At 36.3% G+C, this 26427-nt stretch overlaps 1 protein-coding gene across 2 annotated transcripts; it reads left to right on the plus strand.

Moving 5' to 3' along the window:
- Window positions 1-5: 5 nt before the first annotated feature.
- On the plus strand, window positions 6-22187 carry Rab11a (RAB11A, member RAS oncogene family). 2 transcript variants are annotated; one of them, XM_026384817.2, is made up of 5 exons: window positions 6-183; window positions 8193-8388; window positions 9192-9385; window positions 10542-10622; window positions 21300-22187. In XM_026384817.2, exons 1-5 carry the CDS (start codon window positions 144-146, stop codon window positions 21437-21439), a joined length of 651 nt encoding a protein of 216 aa, XP_026240602.1. In that variant the 5' UTR covers window positions 6-143; the 3' UTR covers window positions 21440-22187. The 2 variants fall into 2 exon arrangements, with proteins under 2 accessions (XP_026240602.1, XP_026240601.1); XM_026384816.2 differs by lacking the exon at window positions 6-183 and adding an exon at window positions 222-344.
- The last annotated feature ends 4240 nt before the right edge of the window (window positions 22188-26427 follow it).

Raw genomic sequence — 26427 nt, forward strand, 5'->3', positions numbered from 1 at the left:
TGCCGGAAGTGGCGCAGCGGCAGGGAGGGACTCTTCACCGGGTCCGGCAGCTGAAGCTCGGCGCTCGGGTTACCCCTGCAGCGACGCCCCCTGGTCCCACCGATACCACTGCTGCTCCCGCCCCTTCGCTCCTCGGCCGCGCAATGGGCACCCGCGACGACGAGTACGACTACCTCTTCAAAGGTGAGGCCGTCGGCTCTCGCACTGTCGACCAAGTCCCGTGCGGGGGCCCGGGACACTCCCGGGGGACCCGCGTGCGGGCCGCCCCTGCACTGAAATGGGCCTGCCTCAGTCAGCCCTTCGTCCTGCGGTCCCCTGGTTATCGCCTCTCCTCCCCTCAGACGGTGGGTCCGATCACACATTTGTCTCCTAGCGGGCCCCGTAGGCCTCCGTAGCCTGAGAGCCCCTCACCGTGTCCTTCTCACGGCGGACTGCTTTCTCCTAAATCGTGTAATTCCTTCCCTGGGTTCTGGGGCTCCGCTGCCCCTCCCACCATCTCTGGTTTCGAGCTTAGCGCCCCCTCCCTTTCTGGATGCTCTTTCCCCGACTCACATCCCCTCCGACCGGCCCTTCTCTCCTCTGGGCTTATCCTTGGCCGCGGACTCCCACTACAGGTCTTTTTTTAATCTGCCCCCCCTTTCCCTGAGAGTGAGCCTTTCCTCTGCGTCTCCTCATCGCCCCTCCCTCGGGTGGCCGCCCCTCTTTGCTAGATTCTCCTGTCCCGGGGCCAGGTCCCCATAAAATCCGAGCGGGCCGAGGTCCCCCACCCCCACCCCTACCCGCCTCGCTGTTCTCGCGGTCAGTAACCTTCTGGTGGTACTGCTCCCTGGTTCCCAGCTGATAGGCACCCCCCCTCTCTCTGCCTGCCCTCCTCAAATTGTGTTTAAAGCTCCTATGTCTTCTCCGGTACGACCCGGGTGGTGGATAGGAGGGCAGGAGGGGTTGTCCATCACCCACGCGCGCACTTGTCGCAGTGACCCGGCAGGCTGATAGGACTTCCCACCTAGCCTTTTTTCCTCCTGCTGTCTTTACCCAGCTGCAGCTAGCCCGGGATAAATCTTCACTTCGTTCGCGAGAAAGGGTTGCGGATGGGTGGTGGCTGTATCCTTGCCAGACCTGAAGGCCCAGTTCCTGAACAGGAAAGGTTGTGCCCTGCCCAAATACTAGCTTGCTTATCACTATGGACTGGTTGCTTCCTGCTGCAACACTGGGAGGATCCAACAGGAAGGGAAGAGCCCTAGTTGGCCGTATACCTTTCCCAAACGGTGGGAGGTGGGGTGGGTGGTGGGTGGTATTTGTGTACTCTTTTTGGTTAAATTTATATTTATTATAAGGTAGGGAAACATATAGTGCCCGTGGACAGATATTGGAGGATGGGGAGTGGGTAGAAAGCAGTGCCGATGAGTTGAGTCTGAAAAGAATCCAAATAATTTTTTTTTCAATCAACAAAGATAAAAGATACAGCTTTCACTGAGAAAAGACTACAGTGAATGCTTTTTTTGTTCAGTGAATGGGCTCTCACTTTGATAGTCTTTTTCTGCTGCTGAATTAGAAGGGCAGCAATCAGTAGTGTGCTGAACAAAGATCATTACCAGGGGGGAAGAAGCCATTGCTATTAAATCTTTACTGTGGAGGGTGGAGTTTAAAAAGAATGTTCAGCATGATGACTTTTCCTGACTTTGCCATTGGGTGCTAAGAATGATTGACTAAACAAAGCAGGAAACATTTCTTTGCTTTACCAATACTTTGCAAATTTTTTATACTAGTTGATGATATATACTTACTCCTCTGAGAAGTATATTCTATTATATAGGGTGAGTATCTTCCTTATCACCCTTTTCTTCATATTGGAAGGTAATTTTCAGATAAGAGTATTTAATTTTACAACTACAAAAAGGAGACATGGAGTATTTGCACACTGTTTGCTGAAGGCATCTGAAGTGACATGAAATTACTTGAGTCCCTGAAGACTTTGGGGTTTAGTCATTAAAAGGAGGTTTGTTTTTTAAAATACTGTATAATAGCAGTGGGCAGGTAGCTTCCTCTGAAGTAATTTTGAACAAGATAGACTATCAAGGTATTTCTCTTGTTTGGGAACTACATCGGTTATAGAAAGCCCCTCCTTCCAAGAATGATAATTTTCCTGGATTGGCTTATGGAATTTTAATTTAGTTTTGGTGTTAAATCATACTTCTAACAATGAGAAAATAGAGCTTTGAAATCACACCTGGTTTAAAATCCTGACAGAGTTAACATTTGCTTTGTGACCTTGGGAAAATTAGTTTTTTTTCTTTTTTGAGCCTCAGTTCCTCATCTATAAAAAGGAAATACCGTAATACCTGTTTCTCAGAAGTGTTGTGAGGAATATAAACAAGACAATAAAATTTTAGCTCCTGAACTCAGTAAATGGTAATAAGATGAAAGAAGTGACTGACTTTTTTTTAGTTTTTCTTAAATCTTTGTATATTATAAGAGCATTTACATATTAGTGAAGGAACAAAACTAGGGAATTTCTAAAGCACTTTATGTTTTTATGTGTTATTTTTTCATTTTGTTGAACATTTTGCTGTCTAAGGTAGGGTGTTTAAAAATTCTGCTGAGAAGAATTTCCACTTTTTATAAACTCCTACAGGATATGAGTCACTTTTTTTTTAAACCTCATTGTTGATTACTTAGCCAATTTTTTTATTTATATAATTATTTTAAAACAAAGCAAGAATCATTTTAAAGTGATTTTAGATGAACTGCAGCTATATCTACTTGGAAGAAGGCTTACTGTAGCATAATTAATAGTTGATAGAACTGGAGTTATAGTTTATAACTAACCAGTTGAAAATAAAGAGATATTTTTATAAGTGTGTGGTGGAATGGTATAAGGGTAATGTAATGTGGGGAGATTGGGATAGTTATTCTAAATTATGTATTTGTTTTGAATAAATTAATGTACATATATCTGTACAAGCTCTACAGTGAGACTTTTGGGATGTATATGTTTGGGACTAGGCAGAATAAGATTTTTAAAAAAAATTTTTTTAGATTTAATGAACCTTTATTTTATTCATTTATTTATATGCGGAGCTGAGAATCCAACCCAGTGCCTCACACATGCTAGGCAAGTGTTTTACCACTCAGCCCCAGCCCCAGCCCAGGAATAAGTTTTTTTATGAGACACAGGTGAAGTGAACATCAGTCATAGTTTGTGTTTACATATATTGTGGAAGAAGCAATCCATTTGAAGTCACATATTCTGAATATCACTGGGAAGGTAGATGGTTATTTAGGGCATTTTCATTAACCATCAACTGACTGTACGAATGATCATAGGAACATCGCTGTTGTACATCTTGGTAGTTTTTCTTTCACAACTTTTGGTTGAGCAACTTTGTTTCTGCTGAATCTGGAAAAACTTGCTAGACTTCTGCCTTACTGAATGTATTTTAAAGACTTTTGATGAGATTAGACTATTAATATAGTTTAGAAATTAGAATATCTTCAAGTTTATGAAAACCAGTGTGAAAATGATCAGTTACTCTTTCAGTTGATAACATCTAGAGCTGATGTTATGTGATGTATTGGATTAAATTTTAGTTCAGTAAATTAGTTTGCTGGAGAAAGTATGAAACTAAGTGATTGAAGAGGTGGGAAATTTTTATTAAATAATGGATAATTACTATGTGTATTCTGCTTTATAGTATTTAGCAGTCTGATCTTTGAGTTTTGTATATAAACAAATTTAGTATTAGGTATAGAGATAATGTTAAATTTCAGAGGATAGGGCTAACCAACTGAAGATAAATACTGTCAGATTATTTTGGAATTTAAAAAATGCTTAGTTTCTGTTAATGTTTAGATTCTGTTATTTACCTTGTTATTTACTACATGTGTGCCATATAGATGGCTTATAATTGTAAAATGTTTAAAGGGAAGTATTAAGATACTAGTCATAGACAACAGAGAAAAGTTATTGCAAATTCTTTTCTTGAATAATAGAATAATCATTCAGTTTATCATATTTTTAAAAAGCAACCAAGGAATTGGGGGTGTAGCCCAGTGGTAGAGCTTATGCACAAGGCTCTGGGTTAAACCCCCAGAAATAAAGAAGTAATTAAATATTGTCATCTAAATGAAAAAAACTGCTTTAATCATAATTATTTAAATTAGAGTCAATTAAGGAAGGTCTGTGAAGTTTTGTTTTTTAACTCATCATAGCCAGTTAATTCTCTTACGTTGCTTTCATCTTTCTATTTACTTATTAGAGAACCTAATTTGGTAGCTGAATACAAGCAGCTTTCCTCAGCATCTTTTTGGCAAGACTCTTCTTATGAAACCATGTCTTCTGTTGTCATTTAAGATATCCTTTAACAAGTTGCTAGTCTTAATTCTGTCAAATTTGCCCAGTCTAGTTGAGATAATTATTATATATTATATAAAGCATTCGTGAATTTTGAGTTATTTTCAGATGAATGTAACTTCTTTATGATATTAAAATTAATTGGTTACATTGAGGGGAAAAATTTCCCTCACTGTCTCTATGGCAGCATAAGGATTTGAGGTTGGTGAAATAATGAACTTAATCTAGTTAAAAGTGGAGGTCAAAAGGGAAGAACCCAAAACTTGAATTCTAATTTTCTAAAGGTGATGTCATTCTAGATGTCTTGTTCACATGACTGGCTCATGAATTACTGATTGATATGAAGTGCCTATAAAGTAGAAGTGTTCTAATCTTTTGTTTTTTCCTTTAGCTGTTCACACCTCAAGTTAGTGTTTTATACTGCTCAGGTAGGGCTAGAATTGATTTAAAAATTTCTTCAGCAGAATATCTAGCCTCTTGAATTAAGCTTCAGTGATTGTATTCTATTAATAGGTAGACTATTATTGAAACTGGGACTTGACTTTGTAACTAGAATGGTAGGTCTTGGGAACTAACCTATCAGCTGATCATCCTATAAAATTTAAAGGGCATTATTATTTTTTTTATTGTTGGTTGTTCAAAACATTATATAGTTATTTTTTTTTAAAGAGAGAGTGAGAGAGAAGAGAGAGAGATAGAATTTTTAATATTTATTTTTAGTTTTTGGCGGACACAACATCTTTGTATGTGGTGCTGAGGATCGAACCATGCATGCCAGGCGAGCGAGCTACCGCTTGAGCCACATCCCCAGCCCATTACATAGTTCTTGATATATAATATTTCACACTTTGATTCAAGTGGGTTATGAACTCCCATTTTTACCCTGTATACAGATTGCAGAATCACATCAGTTACACTTCCATTGATTTACATATTGCCATACTAGTGTCTGTTGTATTCTCCTGCCTTTCCTATCCTATCCTCTACTATCCCCCCTCCCCTCCCCTCCCCTCCCCTCTTCTCTCTCTACCCCCTCTACTGTAATTCATTTCTCCCCCTTGTATTATTTTTCCCTTTCCCCTCACTTCCTCTTGTATGTAATTTTGTATAATAACCCTGAGGGTCTCCTTCCATTTCCATGCAATTTCCCTTTTCTCTCCCTTTCCCTCCCACCTCTCATCCCTGTTTAATGTTAATCTTCTTCTCATGCTCTTCGTCCCTACTCTGTTCTTAGTTACTCTCCTTATATCAAAGAAGACATTTGGCATTTGTTTTTTAGGGATTGGCTAGCTTCACTTAGCATAATCTGCTCTAATGCCATCCATTTCCCTCCAAATTCTATGATTTTGTCATTTTTTAATGCAGAGTAATACTCCATTGTGTATAAATGCCACATTTTTTTATCCATTCGTCTATTGAAGGGCATCTAGGTTGGTTCCACAGTCTTGCTATTGTGAATTGTGCTGCTATGAACATCGAAGGGCATTATTTTTGTACATTGTTTTCATGACCTTGCCATCTTCTTCCCTCATATCCAAATAAAAGCATGTAATAATATATCTGTGTTTGCCAGAGCACCTTTGACATCCTGTACTTGACTGTATAGTTAGAAATAACTATTCTTTGTGCTACATGGAGTCACTGCTGCCTGGATGATTTCTTGCTGAATCGGCTGATAGGGGAAGCCAGAAAGAGATGCATTTGATAATGTCCTGTGTCCAAGATTGTTCAGAGGCCAGCTTATATTAGATTCTGTTACAAGAAATGAATACATAATGAACTCTTTTTCCTCTGACCAGAGTGTAGTGAGATCATACATGTTTTTACCTCCCTTTCCACCTGTATGACCAAATCCCCGTCTCCTGATAAAGGCCTGGTCTGATTCCTTGGCCTTATTCTTGTATGTGGGACTTTATAATCCTGGTGTTTAAATTCATCAGCTAGTTTAGATGGTAAGAAACATTAGTGATCAACAGTAAGAATAAATGCAGTGCTTCCTGAAATGCCAATAACAATTTTTACAAAGGAAAAAATGGTATCTACCTCAGATTCTGTAAACTGATGAACTCATTTTGGTCTCTAATTCACATCGGAAATGCTTTAAAACTTTTTTCCTCCTTATTGGGGATTCAACCAAGTGGTGCCCTGACCACTAAGCAACATCCTTAGGCTTTTTCTTTCTTTCTTTTTTTCTTTTCTTTTTTCTTTTTTTGCTGGTGATTAAACCCAGGGAGTTGTTCATACTAGGCAAGTGCTCCACCACATAGCTACACCTATTCTCCTTTTATTTTTTTTGTTTTGAGACAGGGTCTCACTAAGTTGTTGGCTTCTAACTTGCAGTCCTCCTGCCTCAGTATCCAGAGTAGCAGAATAGCCAGGGATTATTGGTGTGTTTGCTCCCATTGTTTTTGAAATTCTTAAAAGTATGTTATTCCTTAGGTGAAAACATTAGTAAATAAAACTGCCTCTTACAGAAATCACAGGAAATAAATTCATCTAATCAAAGCCCATTTTTAAAAAGATTCATGAAGTCATTAGTAAAAGTATGTGTCCTTCTTGCTTTGGTTTTGACTCACAGTATGCCAGTTATTAGTTAACTTCCTAGGGCCTCTGTTTGTTTGTTTGTTTGTTTTTTGGAGTGGGGGATTGAACCAGGGGCACTTAACACTGAGCCACATCCCCAGCCCTTTTTTTCTATTTTTACTGGAGACAGGATCTCTGTACCTCACTAAGTTGTTAAGGCTGGCTTTGAACTTGTGGTCCTCCAGCCGCAGCCTCCTGAGCCACTGGCTTTACAGGTGTGTGTCGCCACACCTGGTTTAGGGCCTCTGTTTATCCTTAGGGAGGTGGGGCTTTTATTTGTGGAGGGGGGTGCAGGAGTGTTATTCTTTAGCTTTGTGTCAGTCTGATAAATTCAGCTATTAAGGTCATTGTGGTTTCTATGAGTAAAGGTCATTGTAGTTTCTGTGATCTGAACAGCAAAGTTTGTAAACCTGATGTCTCATATTTAAAATGTTTCATCTTGTGGAAGTATTCTTACCATCATATTTGATCTTTGATGAAGTTAAGTGTAATGTATTCACTCTCTTCTTCATCTACCAACATCATTTTATTCAGCTCCCTGCTCCCATCCCTTTTTAAAATTCAGATGCCTTTTTTTTTTTTTCATTTCTGATGCTTTTTTTTTTTGTACTGAGGATGGAACTTATGGCACTTGACCACTGAGCCACATCTCCAGCCCTATTTTGTATTTTATTTAGAGACAGGGTGTCACTGAGTTGCTCAGCGCTTCACCATTGCTAAAGCTGGCTTTGAACTCGCCATCCTCCTGCCTCAGCCTCCTCAGCAGCTAGGATTACAGGTGTGCACCAGTATACCTGGTTCTGGTGTATTTTAATATCACGTTGATATAGCATTGGTAGTAATTGACTAGTGTACCTATGATTAAAATTGTGTTTTTCAGGGCTGGATGCATAGGTTTTTGGTAGAGTGCTTGCCTAGCATTTGTGAGGCCCTGGGTTTGATTCCCAGCATTGTTCCTTCACCTCAAAAAAAAAAAAAAAAAAAAGAGGCGTGGGTGGGTACTCTTTTTAAGACAGCATACTGTATTTTTGCAGGTAGAAATAGGTTAAAGAGAATAGACTGGTTTTATCACTTGGTAGGACATAGGTCAAGAACATGGGCTGTTCAGTACCTTGTTCCCATCCCTCTTTAAAATTCAAATACCCTATCTTTTTTTTTGCTTTATTTACTCTGAAGCCATATTGCATTCTGTTGAAATTATGAAGATACTCTGAATGTTTTTGCCTCATTAATCTGACGTTAATTTCTTCTTTTTTAGTTGTCCTTATTGGTGATTCTGGTGTTGGAAAGAGTAATCTCCTATCTCGATTTACTCGAAATGAGTTTAATCTGGAAAGCAAAAGCACTATTGGAGTAGAGTTTGCAACAAGAAGCATCCAGGTTGATGGAAAAACAATAAAGGCACAGATTTGGGACACAGCAGGGCAAGAGCGATACCGAGCTATAACATCAGCGTAAGTTTCATGTTTTTCAAGTTCTTTGAAATAGGTTGGCATCTAGTGAATTAGCTGACTTTTGATATTGGAAAAGGTAGAATAGTCCTTCATTCACCTTGGGTATATTCTAAGACCCCCAGTAGATCCCTAAAATCAAACACTTTATGGTTTTTTCTTTGAGGTATCTGAATTGCCAGCATCACTACTTTTGCTTTTGAAGTCATTTTTTAAAATATTTTTTTAGTTGTAAATGGACACAATACCTTTATTTTATTTATTTATTTTTATGTGGTGCTGAGGATCAAACCCAGTGCCTCATATGTGCTAGGCAAGTGCTCTACCACTGAGCCACAACCCCAGCCCTGAAGTCATTATTAAATAAGGGTTATTGAACACAAGCACTGTGATACTATGACAGCTGATCTGATAACTGTGAGGGGTTCTAAGTGACTAACAGGTGGGTAGTTTATGCCATAAGGATACACTGGGGAAAGGAATAAATCATGTCCTGGCCTGGATGGAGTAGGAGCTCATCATGCTACTCACAATGGCACTGATTTGTAGCTCATAAATTGTTTATTTCTAGAATTTTTGTCTAATATTTTTGGTCTATGGTTGACTGCAGATAACTGTTTAAAGTGATATTGCATATAAAAGGGACTGTTATACTGTTTTCTTTTAAGAATTCCAATATCAGGAATTTGTAGAAATTATAAGTATGGTTTTAAAAAAATATATGATCCATATCTTGAGTTCTTCCTGATGTTCACTTTTATCTGTGTTTGTTTTTTGGATAGTTAAATGTATGTTTCTGTTTTCAGGTACTATCGTGGAGCTGTAGGTGCCTTATTAGTTTATGACATTGCTAAACATCTCACTTATGAAAATGTAGAGCGATGGCTGAAAGAACTGAGAGATCATGCTGACAGTAACATTGTTATCATGCTTGTGGGCAATAAGAGTGATTTACGTCATCTCAGGGCAGTTCCTACAGATGAAGCAAGAGCTTTTGCAGGTTAGTAATATGAATTCCATGATATTACAGAATTCCATGATATTACAGTGATTCAGTATTTCTTACTGTTAATGTTTTGCAGTTTTGATATACTTCCAGTGATGGTAATAGATCTTAATAGTTTCAGAAAGATAATAATGGTCAGGCTGGGCAAGGGCTGGAGATGTGGCTCAATGGTTAAACACCCCTAGGTTCAATCCCTGGTACCAAAAAAAGAACAGTCAGCAAGAATTAACTGTTTTGAAAGTTCATTGTGCTGATTCTGGGTCTAAATTCCTAGGGAGTGTTAGGGACCATTAGGGGGATTCCACTGCTTAGCTATAACTTTTTTGTCTCTTGCCTGAGTTCTGGTGTGGACATTTTGGTAGGGGCAATTACCTGAAAGCAACATTGTGCATTCTTGGCTAGTAAATGTCATGACCTTGCACTAGTTATTATATTGTAATACTTTAACATATTTTAGTGTAGTAGGCAAGAAGCAGCTTTATTTCAAATAATACAGTTACAGAATTCTTAGTGATAGCATAGCTGTGTGGTTGACAGGGAGGATAGTGAAGGATGAAATAGCTGAGTGTTTGATGAGTTTTACTATATTTTAGTAGTATCATTCATTGCTAGTGGTAGTATTTAGATACAGCAAGTTATTTATTTTAATTAAGAACCCATTAACCAGGTATGGTAGTGGGTTCTAGGGTTCTATAGTCTCAGCCACTTGGGAGGAGTTCAAGAACAGCCTGGGCAAAATAGCAAGACCCTATCTTATTTAAAAAAAAAAAAAAAATCTGAATGAAATTTCTCACTGTTATTTTTAATCTACTAAAGTGTAAATTTAATGGTGCCCTTAACAGTCCAGAAGTTGGGGAGGTCTAAGAAGTTATTTCCTTTTATGAAGGCCAGGGTAAGCTCATTGTAAGAGTGACTACTTAGTATGTGCAAGACCCTGTGTTAGATCCTCCAGCACCATGGGGATGGGGGTTGAGAAGAAAGATTGTTGACTTCTTACTGGAATCAGATCTTAGACTGAAGATACTGCTCAGTGGTAGAGTGCTTGTCTTAGCCCTTGCATTGTGAGGCTGCAAGTTTGATCCCTAGCACTGCAAAAAACCAAAACAACCCCGAAACTTAACAAGACTGAAGTTTTTGTGTGTCTCTGCAGAAAAGAATGGTTTGTCATTCATCGAGACATCTGCTCTAGACTCCACAAATGTAGAAGCTGCTTTTCAGACAATTCTAACAGGTAAGACATTTTCATGTTTTATCAGTGGGATTGGAAGTTTTAGGAAGGGAATTTAAATTAATTAATCAGGAAACTATATATTATACCATCTGGGACCGTCATTTGAGAGCTATCAGAAAGAGTAGTTTATAGAGTATAAAATTAGGTAGAACCCTTGCTTGTTGCAAGCACTTCAATCATCCTAATTCATCTGGTTTATAGTGGGAAAAATACTTTGAAAATAGTCGTTCACTTCCATATGTTTAGGTCATGTATTTTATACTTCATGGTCAAAATCACAGGTTAGGTTCAAATGTACTTTTACAAGGTATATATTCAGATCTTGGCTATGGAAAGATATAAATGCCCTTTTGAAATTAGGCTAGGAAAAGAAAAGGCTAGGGGGAATTATTTTTTAAAATCTAAGTGAAAAAAGCAAGGGTAAAATTTTCCCATCATATATTATAGAAGCAAGATGTTACTTGTAGATAAAGTCAGCCAGTGATCCATATAGAAAAGTTTAAACAAATAATCGGAAAGGACAAAGTTCATGCTGTTTTGGAATGTGGATGATCAGGTCAGTCTCCCTAAAGACTTTTTTTGTGCTGACTCATATTTACCTAACTTTTTATTTGACCAAATTACCATCAAATATAGTTTTAATCCTTTAATAAGTACTTTGATGGGTTGCTTTTAAGTAGTTTTAGATTGTGTATTACTTTTAAGAACTCATGAGTTATAGTCTTTAATATGGAATGAAGTCTTATGTGGCATTTTTCTGAAAAGTCTGTATGTAGAATTCTTAATATTAGTTTCCCATTATGATGTAACAGGTTAATTTAGACTTTGTAGGCAGCACCAGTTTTTAAAGTATTCTCTTATTTTACTGTAAAAAAATCCTAGGAATTAAGAGCATGGACAAGAAAGCCTTATGGTAGTCCTGACTCTTTAGCTTTTTATTAGCTCTGTAATCTTAGGCAAGTTTCTTAACCCTTAACAAGTCCTTAATTTGTTCATCTGTAAAATTCAAATATGTTTTGGGGAGGTAATACTTTCTTTTTGAGAGAGGGCTTATGTTTTTAAAACCTTGAGATACGATTTGATATGGTCTAACTTGATTCTCATATTTCTACTTATTTTTTTTTCTTTGTCTCTGTAACCCACAGAAAACAGTGTTCTGTCACTAAGACGTCTGCTCTATACTGTGAAAATGAGTATAATTAGGGCCTATAAAGTACTTAGCTATCCCTGAATATTTGATAAATTAGTAGTTAAATAGTAAGTAAGGCATGGCAAAAAAGAAATTTCTTGAACGTAAAATAAACATTAGTGATTTACATACCTATTTTATTAGAATCGTCTTGTTATCTGAAGAATACAGTTACTAAACAACTAGTGCTAGAGTTGGATAAACAGTTTGGGAACACAGTACTTTTCTTTAGAATCTTGTGTGTGTCAAGTTTCACTGCAGATTGTACCAAACAAAGTGAGATTTGACTAAATATGCAGTATGTCTGCAAGTTCTGCTTATTTTCTTTATAACCCCTTGTGTAGATTTTATTGAGTCAACATATAGACTACTACATTGAGACTCAGGAGTTTGAAGGTTTTTACTTTTTAGTTGCTTCTGTGTAATTCAAGTCACTGAGCCCTCTTGTCCTCGGATTCACAGTGTTTTAACACTTGTGAATTAAATCTCTTTAGAGGTCTGAGACTCTTCATGCCTCTGAAAACCTCACTTGAGAAAACCTTTTAGGCAGTCCTCATTGTTAGGATATTTTTTATGTCCTATTAAATCTCCTCTACTGTAATTCTAGCTCATTTATTCCAATCTCAATTTCTAGCAGTTTGTTCTGGTACTAAGTGAAGATGAAGCCAGTTCTTTTTTCCATTTGGAGTTCATTGTTGTATGTATCGTTTTAATCTCAAACTTCTGACCCACTCAGACATAAAACTTAATTAGCAGTGATGAATACTTAAATTAAGCTGTTTTGTCCTTAAAGATGAACATCTAGCTATTTTCTTAAAATTTTCCCTAGATTGTTACTGTTTTTTTTTTAATTTTTTAAATTGTCAATGGACCTTTATTTATTTATTTTTTATTTATTGATATGTGGTGCTGAGAATCGAACCCAGTGCCTCACAGATGCTAGGCAAGCGCTCTGCCACTGAGCCACAACTCCAGCCCTCTAGATTAAACTGTTTAAAAAAAATTTTTTTTTTAGTTGTAGATGGACACAATAACTTTATTTTTCATTTATTTATTTGTATGTGGTGCTGAGGATCAAACCCACACGTGCTAGGCAAGCGATGTATCACTGAGCTACAATCCCAGCTCCTAGATCAAACTTTTTTGTTACTGCTAAATGTCGTTTGAAAGCAAAGATTTTAGTTTTACTGTTACTTTTCTACTTTACATTTACTGTTTCCTCAGCTTCCTGCATAACTGAATGTTGATCCCTGGGATCAAAGATCACTGCATATGGCAGCAGACCTCTGTGTTGTTTTGCATGTGTTAGGATGTTTGTTCTAAACTTTTCTTCCTTTTGTATTCCTGTGAGAGTGGACAAAACAGGAAACAGAATAGTAATCTCATTACAATTAATTATACCTTTAACATTAAGGAAGAATTTTTTATTTTTAAAATTTTTTAAGAAATACTTTTTTAGTTGTACATGGACACAGTATCTTTATTTATTTATTTTTATGTGGTGCTGAGGATCAAACCCAGTGCCTTACATGTGCTAGGCAAGCGCTCTACCATTGAACCACAACTCCAGCCCTAATTTGTTTTATTTTGATATTGTTGGAATAATAAAATAGTAGCTTTTTAATTTTTTTTTTTTTTGTACTAGGGTTTGAACTCAGGGATGCTTAACCACTGAACCATCTCCCCAGCCCTATTTTGTATTTTATTTAGAGACAGAATCTCACCGAGTTACTTAGTGCCTCACTTTTGCTGAGGCTGGCTTTGAACTTGCAGTCCTCCTGTCTCAGCCTCCCAAGCCTCTGGGATTACAGGCATGCTCCACTGCGCCCAGCTGGCTTTTTAATTTTTAAGATGCAGAATTATCTTGTATTGGAAAGTGTATCTGTGTTATTAAGAGTTAGTTGTAGGGCTGGGGATATGGCTCAAGCGGTAGCGCGCTCGCCTGGCATGCGTGCGGCCCGGGTTTGATCCTCAGCACCACATACAAACAAAGATGTTGCGTCCGCCGAAAACTAAAATATAAATATTAAAGTTAAAAAAAAAGAGTTAATTGTAGTGTTTGTTTTAGAATAGACTGTGGCATTTGTGATATTCTTGACATCCATGCATTTCACAATGATTCCATAAGATGATTTTTTTTCTTGGTGGTACGAGTGATGAAACCCAGGGAGCACTACCACTTGTACCACCACCAAAAAAAAAAAAAAATCATCTTATGGAATCATTGTGAAATGTATGGATGAATCCCAGGGAGCACTACCACTCAGCTATATGCCTAGCCCTTTTTATTTTTATTTTGAGATTTTTGAGACAGGGTCTTCTAAGTTGCCTAGGCTGCCTCAAATTTGCCATCCTAACTCCTGAGTCACTGGTATTACAGGTATATGCCACCATACACAGCCTACAAGATGATTTTATTGGTGGCATTGTTTTAGAGATAGATGGTACATGAATTAGCCTAGTAGATTGCTCAGAATCTGTATTTCAGTGCAGTTTTGTTTTTGTTCCTGAAGCTCACTAAGAAATAATTTCTAACCATGTTTTTCATACTCTTATTTTTTCTTCTAACTTTGCATTTTGACAATTTCAAACTCAACAAAAGTTTGTAGTAGTAGAACAAAGAATTTGTAAATAACCCTTCACCCATATTTATTTATCAAATTGAAACAGATTGAATTCCCCACCCCCCATAAGAACAGCTTTCTTATGCTGAGAATGGAAGCTAAAGGGCAGCAAACCTCCCCTCCATCTGATATATGCCAAAGAAATTGAGAGCAGGGCTGGGGATGTGGCTCAAGCGGTAGCGCGCTCGCCTGGCATGCGTGCGGCCCGGTTCGATCCTCAGCACCACATACCAACAAAGATGTTGTGTCCGCCGAGAACTAAGAAATAAATATTAAAAATTCTCTCTCTCTCTCTCTCTCCCTCCTCTCTCACTCTCTCTTTAAAAAAAAAAAAAAAAAAAAAAAGAAATTGAGAGCAGATATTGCCCCCTCCTAAGCCATGTGTAGCACAGGCTAACTAAATCCACATAGTACATTTCCTGCCTTTTGTTCTTTTACTTTAAAGCTCTGCTTACATATGGTGGGGCTGCCTGTAATCTCATTGATTTGAGTGGCTGAGGCTGGAGGGTTGCAAGTTCAAGGCCAGCCTTAGTAATTTAGTGCAGATTAGTGTGATCCTGTCTCAAAATCTGCGCCACATCTGAGTAAGTGGCAGACATACTGCCTCTTATTCCTAAGTACTTTTCTGTATGTATTTTCTAAAAAACACGGACTTTTTTTTTTCATAACTATAGTACAGTGATCAAAACAGAATAGTGCTACATCAACAGCTATAGATCTAATTCTGATTTTGCCAGCTGTTCTTAGTAATTTTCTTTCTTTTTTCTTTTTTTAAAGAGAAGAGAGAGAGAGAGAATTTTTTTTTTAATATTTATTTTTTAGTTTTTGGTGGACACAACATCTTTGTTTGTATGTGGTGCTGAGAATCGAACCCGGCCCGCACGCATGCCAGGGCCAGGGGAGCGCGCTACCGCTTGAGCCACATCCCCAGCCCTGTTCTTAGTAATTTTCTTACTAGCAAAAGAAAGTTTGAGATCAGGTCATGCATTTCATTCAGGTGGTTTATCTCTTCAGTTTTCTGAACCAGTTCCTTCAGATTTCTTTTTCTGGGGCCGGGTACTGGAAATTGAACTCAGGGGCCCTCAACCATTAGCTGCATCCGCAGTCCTATTTTGTATTTTATTTAGAGACAGGGTCTCACTGAATTGCTTAGCACTTCGCTTTTGCTGAGGCTGGTTTTAAACTCTTGATCTTCCTGCCTCATCCTCTTGAGCCACAGGGATGACAGGATGCGCTACTGCACCCAGCTTTCTTTCTTTCTTTTTTTTTTTTTTAAACATTTGAGTTTTTGAAGGGTACAAGCCTGTTATTTTGTACTGTTTCTCATTTTGGGCTTGTCCTATGTTTCTTCATGAAGACATTAAATTCATATTATACACTCTCAGCAGGAATGCCACAGACTTGTTCTCAGTGCAAAGTCTTGTGGTAATTGGTTTATCTTAATTGTTACAGGTGTTGTAATTTCTTTTCTTTTCTTTTTTTTTTTTTTGTACCAGGGATTGAACCCAGGGACACTTAACCACTGAGCCACAGCCCCATTCCTTTTCGTATTTTATTTAGAGGTCTCTCCAAGTTGTTTAGGATCTCTGTAAGTTGCTAAGGCTGGCTTTGAAGTCTCATATCCTCCTGCATTAGCCTCTGGAGCTGCTGGGATTATAGATGTGCGCCACCGTGTCCAGCTAAAGACAAATTCTTTATTCTGTGACTGATAGAATTTTAATTCATTTAGCATATTGGCCTTTTAAAAAAGAGACTAAAGTTTTCAGATATTAGAGTAATAAGAATATTTTAATTAGGTATAGTAGTTTGTTTGTTCTTGGCATGGGGTAGCCTGTTAAAAAACATATTAAGTATGTCAGATTGGGTGGGTTTTTTTTTTTTTTGACTTTCGAGAAGCTTATGTAGTGAGCAATGAATTTGAAGAGCTCTAACAAATTAAAAGCTCTACCTAGACTGTAGTAGAATAATGCAGGTTTCTGTTTTCACATATTTGAAGATTGTCGAGGTTTTTTTTTTTTAATTTATTTTTTAGTTGTAGTTGGACACACTGTCTTATTTATTATTTGGTGCTGAGAATCGAACCCAGTGCCTCACACATGGTAGGCAAGCACTCCAACACTGAGCCACAACCCCAGCCCCATGTCTCAAGAATTTTAACTCTTATCACCTAATTTGGAATAGTTGCATTTACTTCCTTAGAATTACTAACACTTAATCCACACTTTCAGTAGAGTAGAAATAAGTATGTGTCTTTTTTATTTAGCTTTACCTTGTTATATTTAAAGCTATTTTATATTAATATTTTACTTTAATTTGGATCTTCTACAGGAGATCCTGATAGAATGATAAAGTAGGATTCCTTTTCTTCCTAATTTTTATACATTTTGAAAAGGGACTGCACAGGAATTAGTTTAAATGTTCATTTGGTTCTAAATGAGAACGTGCCCTTGAAAGGGGGAAATATATATTGCTTTTTGTTTTAGCAAGTTACTAGTCACATCCTCTTTCTCCTACTGAAATAACCTTCTCTAATCAGATACCAGCTAGTAAGTACCTGCTTCCTATTTCCTTTTTTAAAATATTTATTTGTTTATTTTTTTAGTTATAGTTGGATAGAATACCTTTACTTTATTTATTTATTTTTATGTGATGCTGAGGATTGAACCCAGGGCTTTGCATGCGCTAGGCGAATGCTTACTGCTGAGCCATAACCCCAGCCCTGCCTATTTTCTTATCAGTCTTTTTTTTTTTTTTTCTTAAATGACACACCTAGCTGGGAGAGACTTAATTACTTGTAGAGCCTCTTAGAACTGATTATTCTTGAAAGAAAAACAACATTTTCTTTATTTTCTGATCAACATTTCCAAATGTTTTTAATTGCTTTTTGGTATTTTTATTAGTACATATCTTTTTAGTTGCTGGAGTAAATGCAGCACTAATCCATTTTTTAAAGTATGTAGTACTTGGAGACAGTTACACAACACTGCTCAAATTTCTTGCTTTGTAATGAGATCTCTTCAATTATTTACTTCTCTGTGTTCTCTGAGAAGTCTCCCTTTGCCTGTCTTTGGTATTATTTACATTTGCCCTTTTAAGTAAGAACCTGCATTTTGTTTTTGTTTTTGTTCTCCTAATTTTTTCAAAATAGCTTGAAAATAAGTTAAAACTTATATAAGAGTCCCATCCCATCTCTTCCTGTCAAGAAAAAGAATAAGAATGAAGACTCATAGTATCCTTTATGTTTTTTTTCCTCTTATCTTTAATCAGCAGCTTGTCTTTATTGTAATCTAGTTTTTTCCTCAAATACTTCTTCAAATTTAAACTACTGTCACCCTCAGACTTAAATTTTAACCAACTCCACCAAAAAAAGCATAAGAAAAGGTACATTCTGTGCACTTGTCAGTGCTCTTATTAGTTTATGCATTGATTTGATGACAGTTTGCTATTGTTAATCTCTGAGGAATTCGTTCTTAATTTTTTTTTTTTTTTGGTGATGCTGGGGATTGATTTTGTGGTACAGGGCCTTGTGCATCGAGGCAAGCACTCTACCACCTGAGCTATATCCCCAGTCCTCTTTCTTAATTTGAAAAAAATGTAGTAATTCAATTAATACTTTCCTTTTTCTTTAACTTTTCTTATGGAAATTTTCTAAACTATTGAAAATGGAAAAGTATCTTAACTCCCAGATAGCCATCAAGAACTGTCAGCTGGCCATAGTCTTTCTTCCACCTGTTCCCTCCTCCATTATTTTCAAACAAATCCCAGATATTACATCATTTTGTGCCTAACTAATTCAGGATATGTGTCTAAAAGATTAGGTCTTAAACTCATAACAACAACAACAACAACAACAAAACATTAAAAATTGGCAATAATTCCTTATTATCATCTATTATTCAAACAATATTAAAATTTTTTGACTCAAAATTTTTTATTACTGTTTGAATTAGGTTCCAAATGATATTCATACATTACAGTTTATTGATGTGTTCTCAAATCATTTTGCAAATATACTTTTACTTCATATCTTTTTTTTTTTTTTTTAAAGAGAGAGTGAGAAAGGAGAGAAAGAGAGAGAGAGAGAGAGAGAATTTTTAATATTTATTCTTTAGTTCTCGGCGGACACAACATCTTTGGTGGTATGTGGTGCTGAGGATCGAACCCGGGCCTCATGAACGCCAGGCGAGCGCGCTACCGCTTGAGCCACATCCCCAGCCCCTCATATCTTTTTTTTAATATTTATTTTTTAGGTGTAGATGGACACAACACAATGCCTTTATTTTTATGTGGTGTTGAGAATTGAACCCGGGTCCCGCCTGGGCTAGGCGAGCGTACTACCGCTGAGCCACAATCCTAGCCCTTCATATCTTTTATAATTTAAAAATCTTCAAATATTACAGAGATAATATAGTGACTACCCATAATCATCTGGATTTATCAATTGTTGCCACATTTGGTTTCTCTCTTAATGCATGTATATATTTCCCCTACTTTGAGTTTTTGGAAAGTAATTTGAAAATATTATGGCACTTTGGTACTAGATACTTGAGCATTTTCTCTCCTTAAAACAACTAAACAGCCATTGCTGAGGCTGGCTTTAAATTCCTGATCCTCCTGTCTCAAGCCTCCAGAGCCATTGGGATTACAGGCTTGTGCCACTGTGCCCCGCCTCAAAAGAAGAAATTTAAATGACCAACAAATATATGAAAAAATATTCAGGGCCAGGATTATGGCTCAGGCTTGCCTAGCATGTATGAGGCACTGAGTTTAAGCCTCAGTACCATATTAAATAAATTAATTAATTAAATAATGTTTAAACAAAAAGAAAAAAGGGGCTAGGGCTGTGGCTCAGTGGCAGAGTATTTGCCTAGCATGGGTGAGGCACTGGGTTTGATCCTTAGCATCACATAAAAATAAACAAATAAAATAAAGGTATTCTGTACATCTACAACTACAAAAAAATTGAAAAAAAAAGTTCAACATCTTTAGCATTCAGGGAAATGCAATTCAAAACTATACTGAGGGGCTGGGGTTGTGGCTCAGTGGTAGAGTGCTTGCCTTGCACGTGTGAGGTACTGGGTTCGATCCTCAGCACCACATTAAAAAAAAATAAACAAAAAAAACTGTACTGAGATTTCATGTCATTCTGCTGGCGAGGATGTGAGGGAAAGGAATACTTATACATTGTTGGTGAGATTGTAAGTTAGTATAACCACTGTGGAAATCACTCTGAAGATTCCTCAAGGACTAGGAATGGAAATACCATATGACCCAACTATATCACTTCTTGATATTTTTCTACAAGAAAGCATCCTAAGTGATACATGCACGCCCATGTAGAGCAGCATAGTTCTCAGTAACCAAGTTATAGAACCAACCTCAGTGTCCATCAACAGATGAATGGATAAAGAAAATGTGGTATATGTACATAATGGTGTTTTATTCAGCCATAAAGAATGAAATCATGTCATTTGGAACAAAATGGATAGAACTGGAGAGCATCATTTTGAGTGGAATAAGCCAGACTCAAAACGATGCTCTCCAATTTTAATAAGGACCTCATGAAAATAAAAGGGAGACCAGTAGAGCTGAGGAAGGAGATTGGAGGAAGGAAGTAAGGAGGAAGGATAAGGAGAGGTACTGGGAAAATCCAAAATCTACTAAAAAAATCACATATTACATTGATGGAACTGTTTTATATCTGGGGTATCAAGTAGAATCGACCCTAGCCTTAGGTTGATACTAAACATTTGAAATATGGCTCATGGGTGAGAAATTGGTATATAAATTTTATTTAACTTAAATGGTAGTGTCTACCCCATTGGGCAGTACAGATATAGAGCATTATTCTCATCTAATCTGAATTTATTTGTTTCCTCATGGCTAAATTCGTTTTACCCATTTTTGGCAAAAATACTTGAGTTTCTGTAGAGGCATACATTGTGTACTTCCTAGTACATCTTATTAGGAGGTTTATCATGTCAAATTTGTTCCATTTTTAAAATTTCTTTACAGTTTGAAGGTATTTATTTGGAAGGAGCATTGGGACAACAAAGATAAATAAGACGTATTCTGTGTTCTTAAGAAATTTATAATCTAGTCAAAGTAAGACCAAATAAAATGTATTAAATACAGATACCACTGTGGAGAAGTTTAATTACATTTATTCATGCAGTTTTTTATTTTTCAACCATCTACTATATGCTGTGTACTAGAGATACAGCAGTGAATGCCTGCTCAGTGAATCTGCCTCACAGATACAGTTTTAGTTCTTATAAATTTAATGTTTAGTAAAGGAAGCAAACACTAAACAATTAGTCTTGGTAAGTGTCATGAAAGTAAAATAGAGTGCATATAAAATCTTAAGTTGCCTCTTTGGAATAATTATTTAATTACAATTTAACTTTAGTATAGGAGGTCGCTAGTATTCCTACTTCTCTTCCAAGAGTCTTTTTCTTTTACCGTGTTTATGAAGTTTTGCTCTTCTCTACACAGCGTAGGAAGATACCTGATATGTCTGGTAATACAGATTTGTTTATTTATTTACACAATGTCAATGTTTGTAGGCTTCTTTTGGTAAAGGTAGATTGAAAGTACTCTTATGATTTAATCCAAACCTATGCCTAAAAATTTTGTAATGCTTTTTAAACCAAGTTATGTTTGATTGACTGATGAACCTTCCCCTCTGAAATGGAAAAGCCTTTGTTTCTCTTTTTACAGTAATGGGTTGATTCTAATCAGTGGCTGTTTGAAAATAAAACTTTGAATTTATATGTTCTCTGTTCTTTATTTTATCTGTATCTTTTATACCAAGTCTTTATGGTTTATTTATAATAAGTATTCTTGGTTTTTCTCTTCATTCAGAGATATACCGTATTGTTTCTCAGAAGCAAATGTCAGACAGACGTGAAAATGACATGTCTCCAAGCAACAATGTGGTTCCTATTCATGTTCCACCAACCACTGAAAACAAGCCAAAGGTGCAGTGCTGTCAGAACATCTAAGGCGTTTTTCTTCTCCCCTAGAAGGCTGTGTATAGTCCATTTCCCAGGTCTGAGATTTAAATATATTTGTAATTCTTGTGGTCACTTCTGTGTTTCATTACTTCCTCATACTTATGAATTTTTCCATGTCCTAAATCTTTTGATTTTAGCTTTATAAAATCATCCACTTTGCCCCAAATGACTGCAGCTTTTTTTTTTTTTTCCATGCTATGGCTTCACTAGCCTTAGTTTAATAAACTGAATGTTTGAATTCCTCAATTATTGTTTACTTTTCATCATGGAAGCCTGTCACTGTAGGACACAGTAGAACTTGATCACTTGATGCTTGGACCTATTGGTCTTGATCAAATCAAACTAAGAAGACCCTAGAAATAAGCTATTATGCCACAGAGCAGGTTATAAGTAATACACTCTTCTCTCAATGCAGTGTGTATTTTGGCAAATCTAAGAATTGCCCTGTAAACATAGCAAGATTTTGAGAGTTTGAAAGTTTTCCAGTATTCTGTAAGTTAATTCTAAAATGCCTTAATAGGTTTATGTAGTTTAGTAAACTTTACTTTAAAATTTTTTGTAAGCATCAAAATTGATTGGAGTGGGGGGCACTTTTTTCTGGACCAGAATTATCTTAATAAATACAAAAGACTGTTATGGTTTGGTTAGGGGTACAGTTATGTAGCTGTAAGTTAAATAGTGCTGCCTGGCAGGCTGGAAACTAGAAAGACTGAGGTGCCTCTGTTTCAGTGATCAGCCCAAACCATTTAACTGATCTCATTTCCCAGCAGTAGATTATGTGGCATTTTATTGCTTAGGCAATAACAGGTTTAATGCTGGACGTGTCAAATTTTGAAGTGTTAATTTTGTTTTAAAACCTTCCAGTGAGCGAAATGCAACCTAGTTTTATCACCATATCCACCAACAGGCATGGGTAATTATTTTAACAATGCTTATCTTTGAATTTTACAGTGTATAATGGAATACAGTCCAGTTAAATCTTTGGTTTTAGTGTCTAAAGAATACAGAGGGAGGTAATTTATGCTCAAGTGGTATCATTTAAAGGCATGTATTCTTTTAGTATGTAAAATGAAATAGTACCTTGAGTTCAAATAGAATGCATTTAGGCATTGTAGAGACCTAAAATAATTTTTTTCCACTACATTATTGAAATCAATGGAGCAACTAAATAGTTTCTCATTCAGAAATGTGCACACTAATATTTAGTTTTACTTCCTTGTGGATAATATTAAGCACTTACTCTGCAGTTTTCTGAAACTTGTCAACTGCAGTGATACTATTCAGGATGATGGGATATCTGAAAAAATATATATGTGGGGGCTTGCATAGATTGCTATGTTTCATAGTTAATTTTCTGTCTTTTGCGGTGCTCATGATGTGTGGAGCACACGGAAGGCATTGCTGTAGTCAGTCATTTTTGGTTCTCTTCTGTAGCCATTTTATTATTTTAGTGTATTGGTTATAAAGATACTACTGTCTGTTTGTAAATTGCTACTTTGTATTTTATGCATGCTCTGTAACTTGATTTTTTTTTTTTTAGTTATTGATTTGGAATATATTCTCATTCTAATAAACAGTTATAGGGGGACTGTTCCTTATGTTGTCAGATTACATTTTTCATTTGAGTGCTTTGGATTCAGCATGGAATACTTGATTTTCAATAAGTAAGAACATAGGTCCTTGGATTACCGAGTAAACATTGAATTGGGGGTATCAGTTGGTGAGCTGAGGTTTGATTTTAGTCCTGTAGATCAATATGCCTGTCTTGGCAAAAGTATTCCCAGAAACATTAGGGAATAGTCTCTGTGCTTCATATGTAACAGTGTCACCAAGTACAGGATAAAGGCTCCATCTTTGTTTTCTTCAGAAGTGATGGTAAATTTTTACTTTTTTTTTTTTGTTTTTAAAAAGGAAAAACGTGAGGAACTAGATAGTGAATTGAAAATGAATAAAGTAACTTTGAATTTTAACCGAGTGTAGACTTATATGTTGCTTAGACATGGTTGAATCTTGAAGATCCAAGAAACATTAGATATATTAGAACATGACTTTGATTGCATTTCGACAAGTATCTTCATTGTGTAATCTGATTATTAATAGTCTAAGCATTATTTGACAAATTGTGTCAGGTAAGAAACATAACATTTTAAAATATTATGACAAAGCAGTTTAGAAATATGTTGCTGCTTGACCTTGCTTTTCTATTATTTTAACTTTTAATATTTTTAAACTGTTATAGTCTCCTGAAGTCAGTTAGATATTATACCTTGATTTAAATTTGTATGTTATTGTTCTCAAGTGCTATCTGTGATTTCTAATAGTAGTTGTCTCTATGCAAGGGGAGTTATTATTTTGTTGAAAATGCTAAATTGTAATTCTAAGAAGAGGTGCTATCTAGTGACTTTTGCCATAAACTAAAGTGAAGAGTTCTGCAGAAAAGTTAGACTTTGTAAAAGTTTGGATTGTGCATTTCTTTGATTTTTTGGAAAATGGACATCTTATTTTTTGTCTTTGCTGACTTGTATTTACAAAATGCAAACACTTTCTTTGGTTTGAGCTATTGTGATACACTCTTTCATCTACCCTAAAGAAAAATCTGTACTGTTTAGATATTTGCCACCAACACTAAGACAAAGCACCTAAAGGCTAGGTGTGTAATTAAGAACTTACTCCAACCTGTTTAGTTTCAATTTATAGAGCTTTACATTTTTTTTTATTATTTTAACAGGAGAAAAGTAGAAATTGCTTATCTGATGTCTCACACATACGATAAGCTTGAAAAAATTCAAAACAAAATGTGAATTTCATTTAGGATTGTATAGGACTTCCGTTCACTGTGTGAAAAAATGAACTAAGACAGTGAAGGGACCCCCATCCACCACATCATTTAATGGGTTAGAATAGTCAGGGACCTGTTACACTAGTGCTAAAGAGAAGAGAGCTGATTTTTCTTCTGATTGGGACAGTGTTGGTATCATACCCTTTTCTAGAATTGGGCAGGTCACTTTTTCCACTCACCTGTATAATTTGCTAAATAAATTGGTGTTGTAATTCTGGCGTTTAAAAGAATGGTATGTTTTCCCAAACTAGGAGTCTGATGATAGCAATAAAGTGATCCAGTACAGGGTGTTGTTACACCTTCAACAAGGAATCTATTGGGCTGAAAGATAATTTTAATTGAGGAGTATGCATTTTCCTGAAAATTGAGTTGGAAGAAAGATTATTTGAAAGGATATTGTATCCTAGCCAGACTGTGAATTAAGATTGAAAATGATGAGTATAATACCGCACTAGACTGGGTGACAAGGTTCTAGTTAAAGTTCTTATATTATTTCATCTCTGAGCTCACATTCTTCTAATTAAGGAAAGAGGCTGGATTAGATAAATTTCTGGGCTTTATCCAGATCAAAATCAGTAATCCTGCAAGTGAACTCTGTCTTAGAGTACTAAAGTCAAATTATTATACAATCTAATTCAAATTTAAAAGAAAAAAAGAGGTATAGATTTTATAAAATGTTTTGGTCTCATTACAATAACTTAATTTTAAAATGCTCTTTATTTTCATGTTAGCTGCATTAACTAAGATGAAAAGTTTCAGACCATTTACAAAATGACTGTCAGTTTTAACAGTGTACATCAATGTAATGTGTAAGGAAGAATACTTGATAGGCTGCTTTATCAACTGTAAATTAAAAGCAGCATGTTTTATGGTATTTGCTGTTAATAGAAATTCTGCTGACTATTAATGTATACTTTAAAATATATTCATGTCTGCGAGAGAACTTTTAAAAACATTTTGTGTTTAATTTTTTTAAAAAAAAATCTCTTTATTAGGAATCTATAAGAATATAGACCAATCCACAGAGCTAGTTATCCACTAGAACCTGTGATTAAATCCAAGTGTATAGGTTTATGTGTACACACACATTGATATAAATGGCAATTTTTAGCCATTTATGTAATCTGACTATTAATAATCTAAACATTATTTGAATTTGGTTCTTTTAACATTTAAACATAGGATTGATAGTGTTTCATTTTGATTTCTTGTAATGGGGATTGAACCTAGGGGCACTTTACCACTGAGCTACATTCCTACCCCTTTTAATTTTTTATTTTGAGACAGGGTCTTGCTAAATTGCCCAGGCTAGCCTTGAACTTGTGATCTTCTGAGAAGCTGGGATTACTGGTGTATATCACCTTGCCCAGCTAGAGAAGTAGTTCTTGATACAAATGTGAACATAAAATATCGTGTAGTTTGGTTGTTAACTAGTCTCTTACCAGTATCAGCCATGGTAGTGAAATTTGGTAGTAGCCAAATAGGATTCCTTTCCTATGTTTCTATCAGTGTACTTTAACCTTGCCTCATACCACAGAATTTTACCCCATCCTACAGAGTTAAATGCCCTGCTTCTAACACCCATTCTCCTATGACAAAATCTTGTTTCTCAGTGTACCATTTTCTTAAATAACACTAGAGAAGTGGTATGGTTCCTTTTTTTTTTTTTTTTTTTTTTTGTGGTGGTGCTGGAAATTGAACCCCAGAGCCTACTGCATGTGGAGCAAATATTCTACCACTAAGCTCTCTCCCTAGCCCTTGTCATATCTTTTTGTTTGTTTGTTTTTTTAGTTATAGATGGACACAATATCTTTCTTTATTTATTTATGTGGTGCTGAGGATCGAACCCAGTGCCTCACACGTGTGAGGCAGGTACTCTGCACTGAGCCCCAGCCCCAGCTCCAGCCCATATCTTTAAGGGATTGCGGACCATTGTGTTAGCCTCTTTGCTAAAGCCTTTTATCATATGGGTCCAAGTATATTATAAAAGAAGAAAACATGCCTGGAATAGAACAGTCTGGGAAGCCCCAGGAAGCAACACTGTTTCTATAGACTCTCCTTGATCTGAAATCAGTCAGGGTTCTCTGTTATATAGGTTTATATTAAAGTGAATGCCTAAAAACCAGTACTTTGTAAG

Source organism: Urocitellus parryii, chromosome 6 (genome assembly GCF_045843805.1).
Source record: "Urocitellus parryii isolate mUroPar1 chromosome 6, mUroPar1.hap1, whole genome shotgun sequence".
Lineage (NCBI taxonomy): Eukaryota > Metazoa > Chordata > Mammalia > Rodentia > Sciuridae > Urocitellus > Urocitellus parryii.

Bases quoted from the DNA above. Each gene is read 5' to 3' on its own strand.
- Rab11a (XM_026384816.2), top strand. From the start codon at position 278: ATGGGCCTGCCTCAGTCAGCCCTTCGTCCTGCGGTCCCCTGGTTATCG. The intron at 345-8,192 runs GTGGGTCCGATC...CTTCTTTTTTAG, and splicing joins GCCTCTCCTCCCCTCAGACG to TTGTCCTTATTGGTGATTCT. The intron at 10,623-21,299 runs GTAAGACATTTT...CTCTTCATTCAG, and splicing joins TTTTCAGACAATTCTAACAG to AGATATACCGTATTGTTTCT.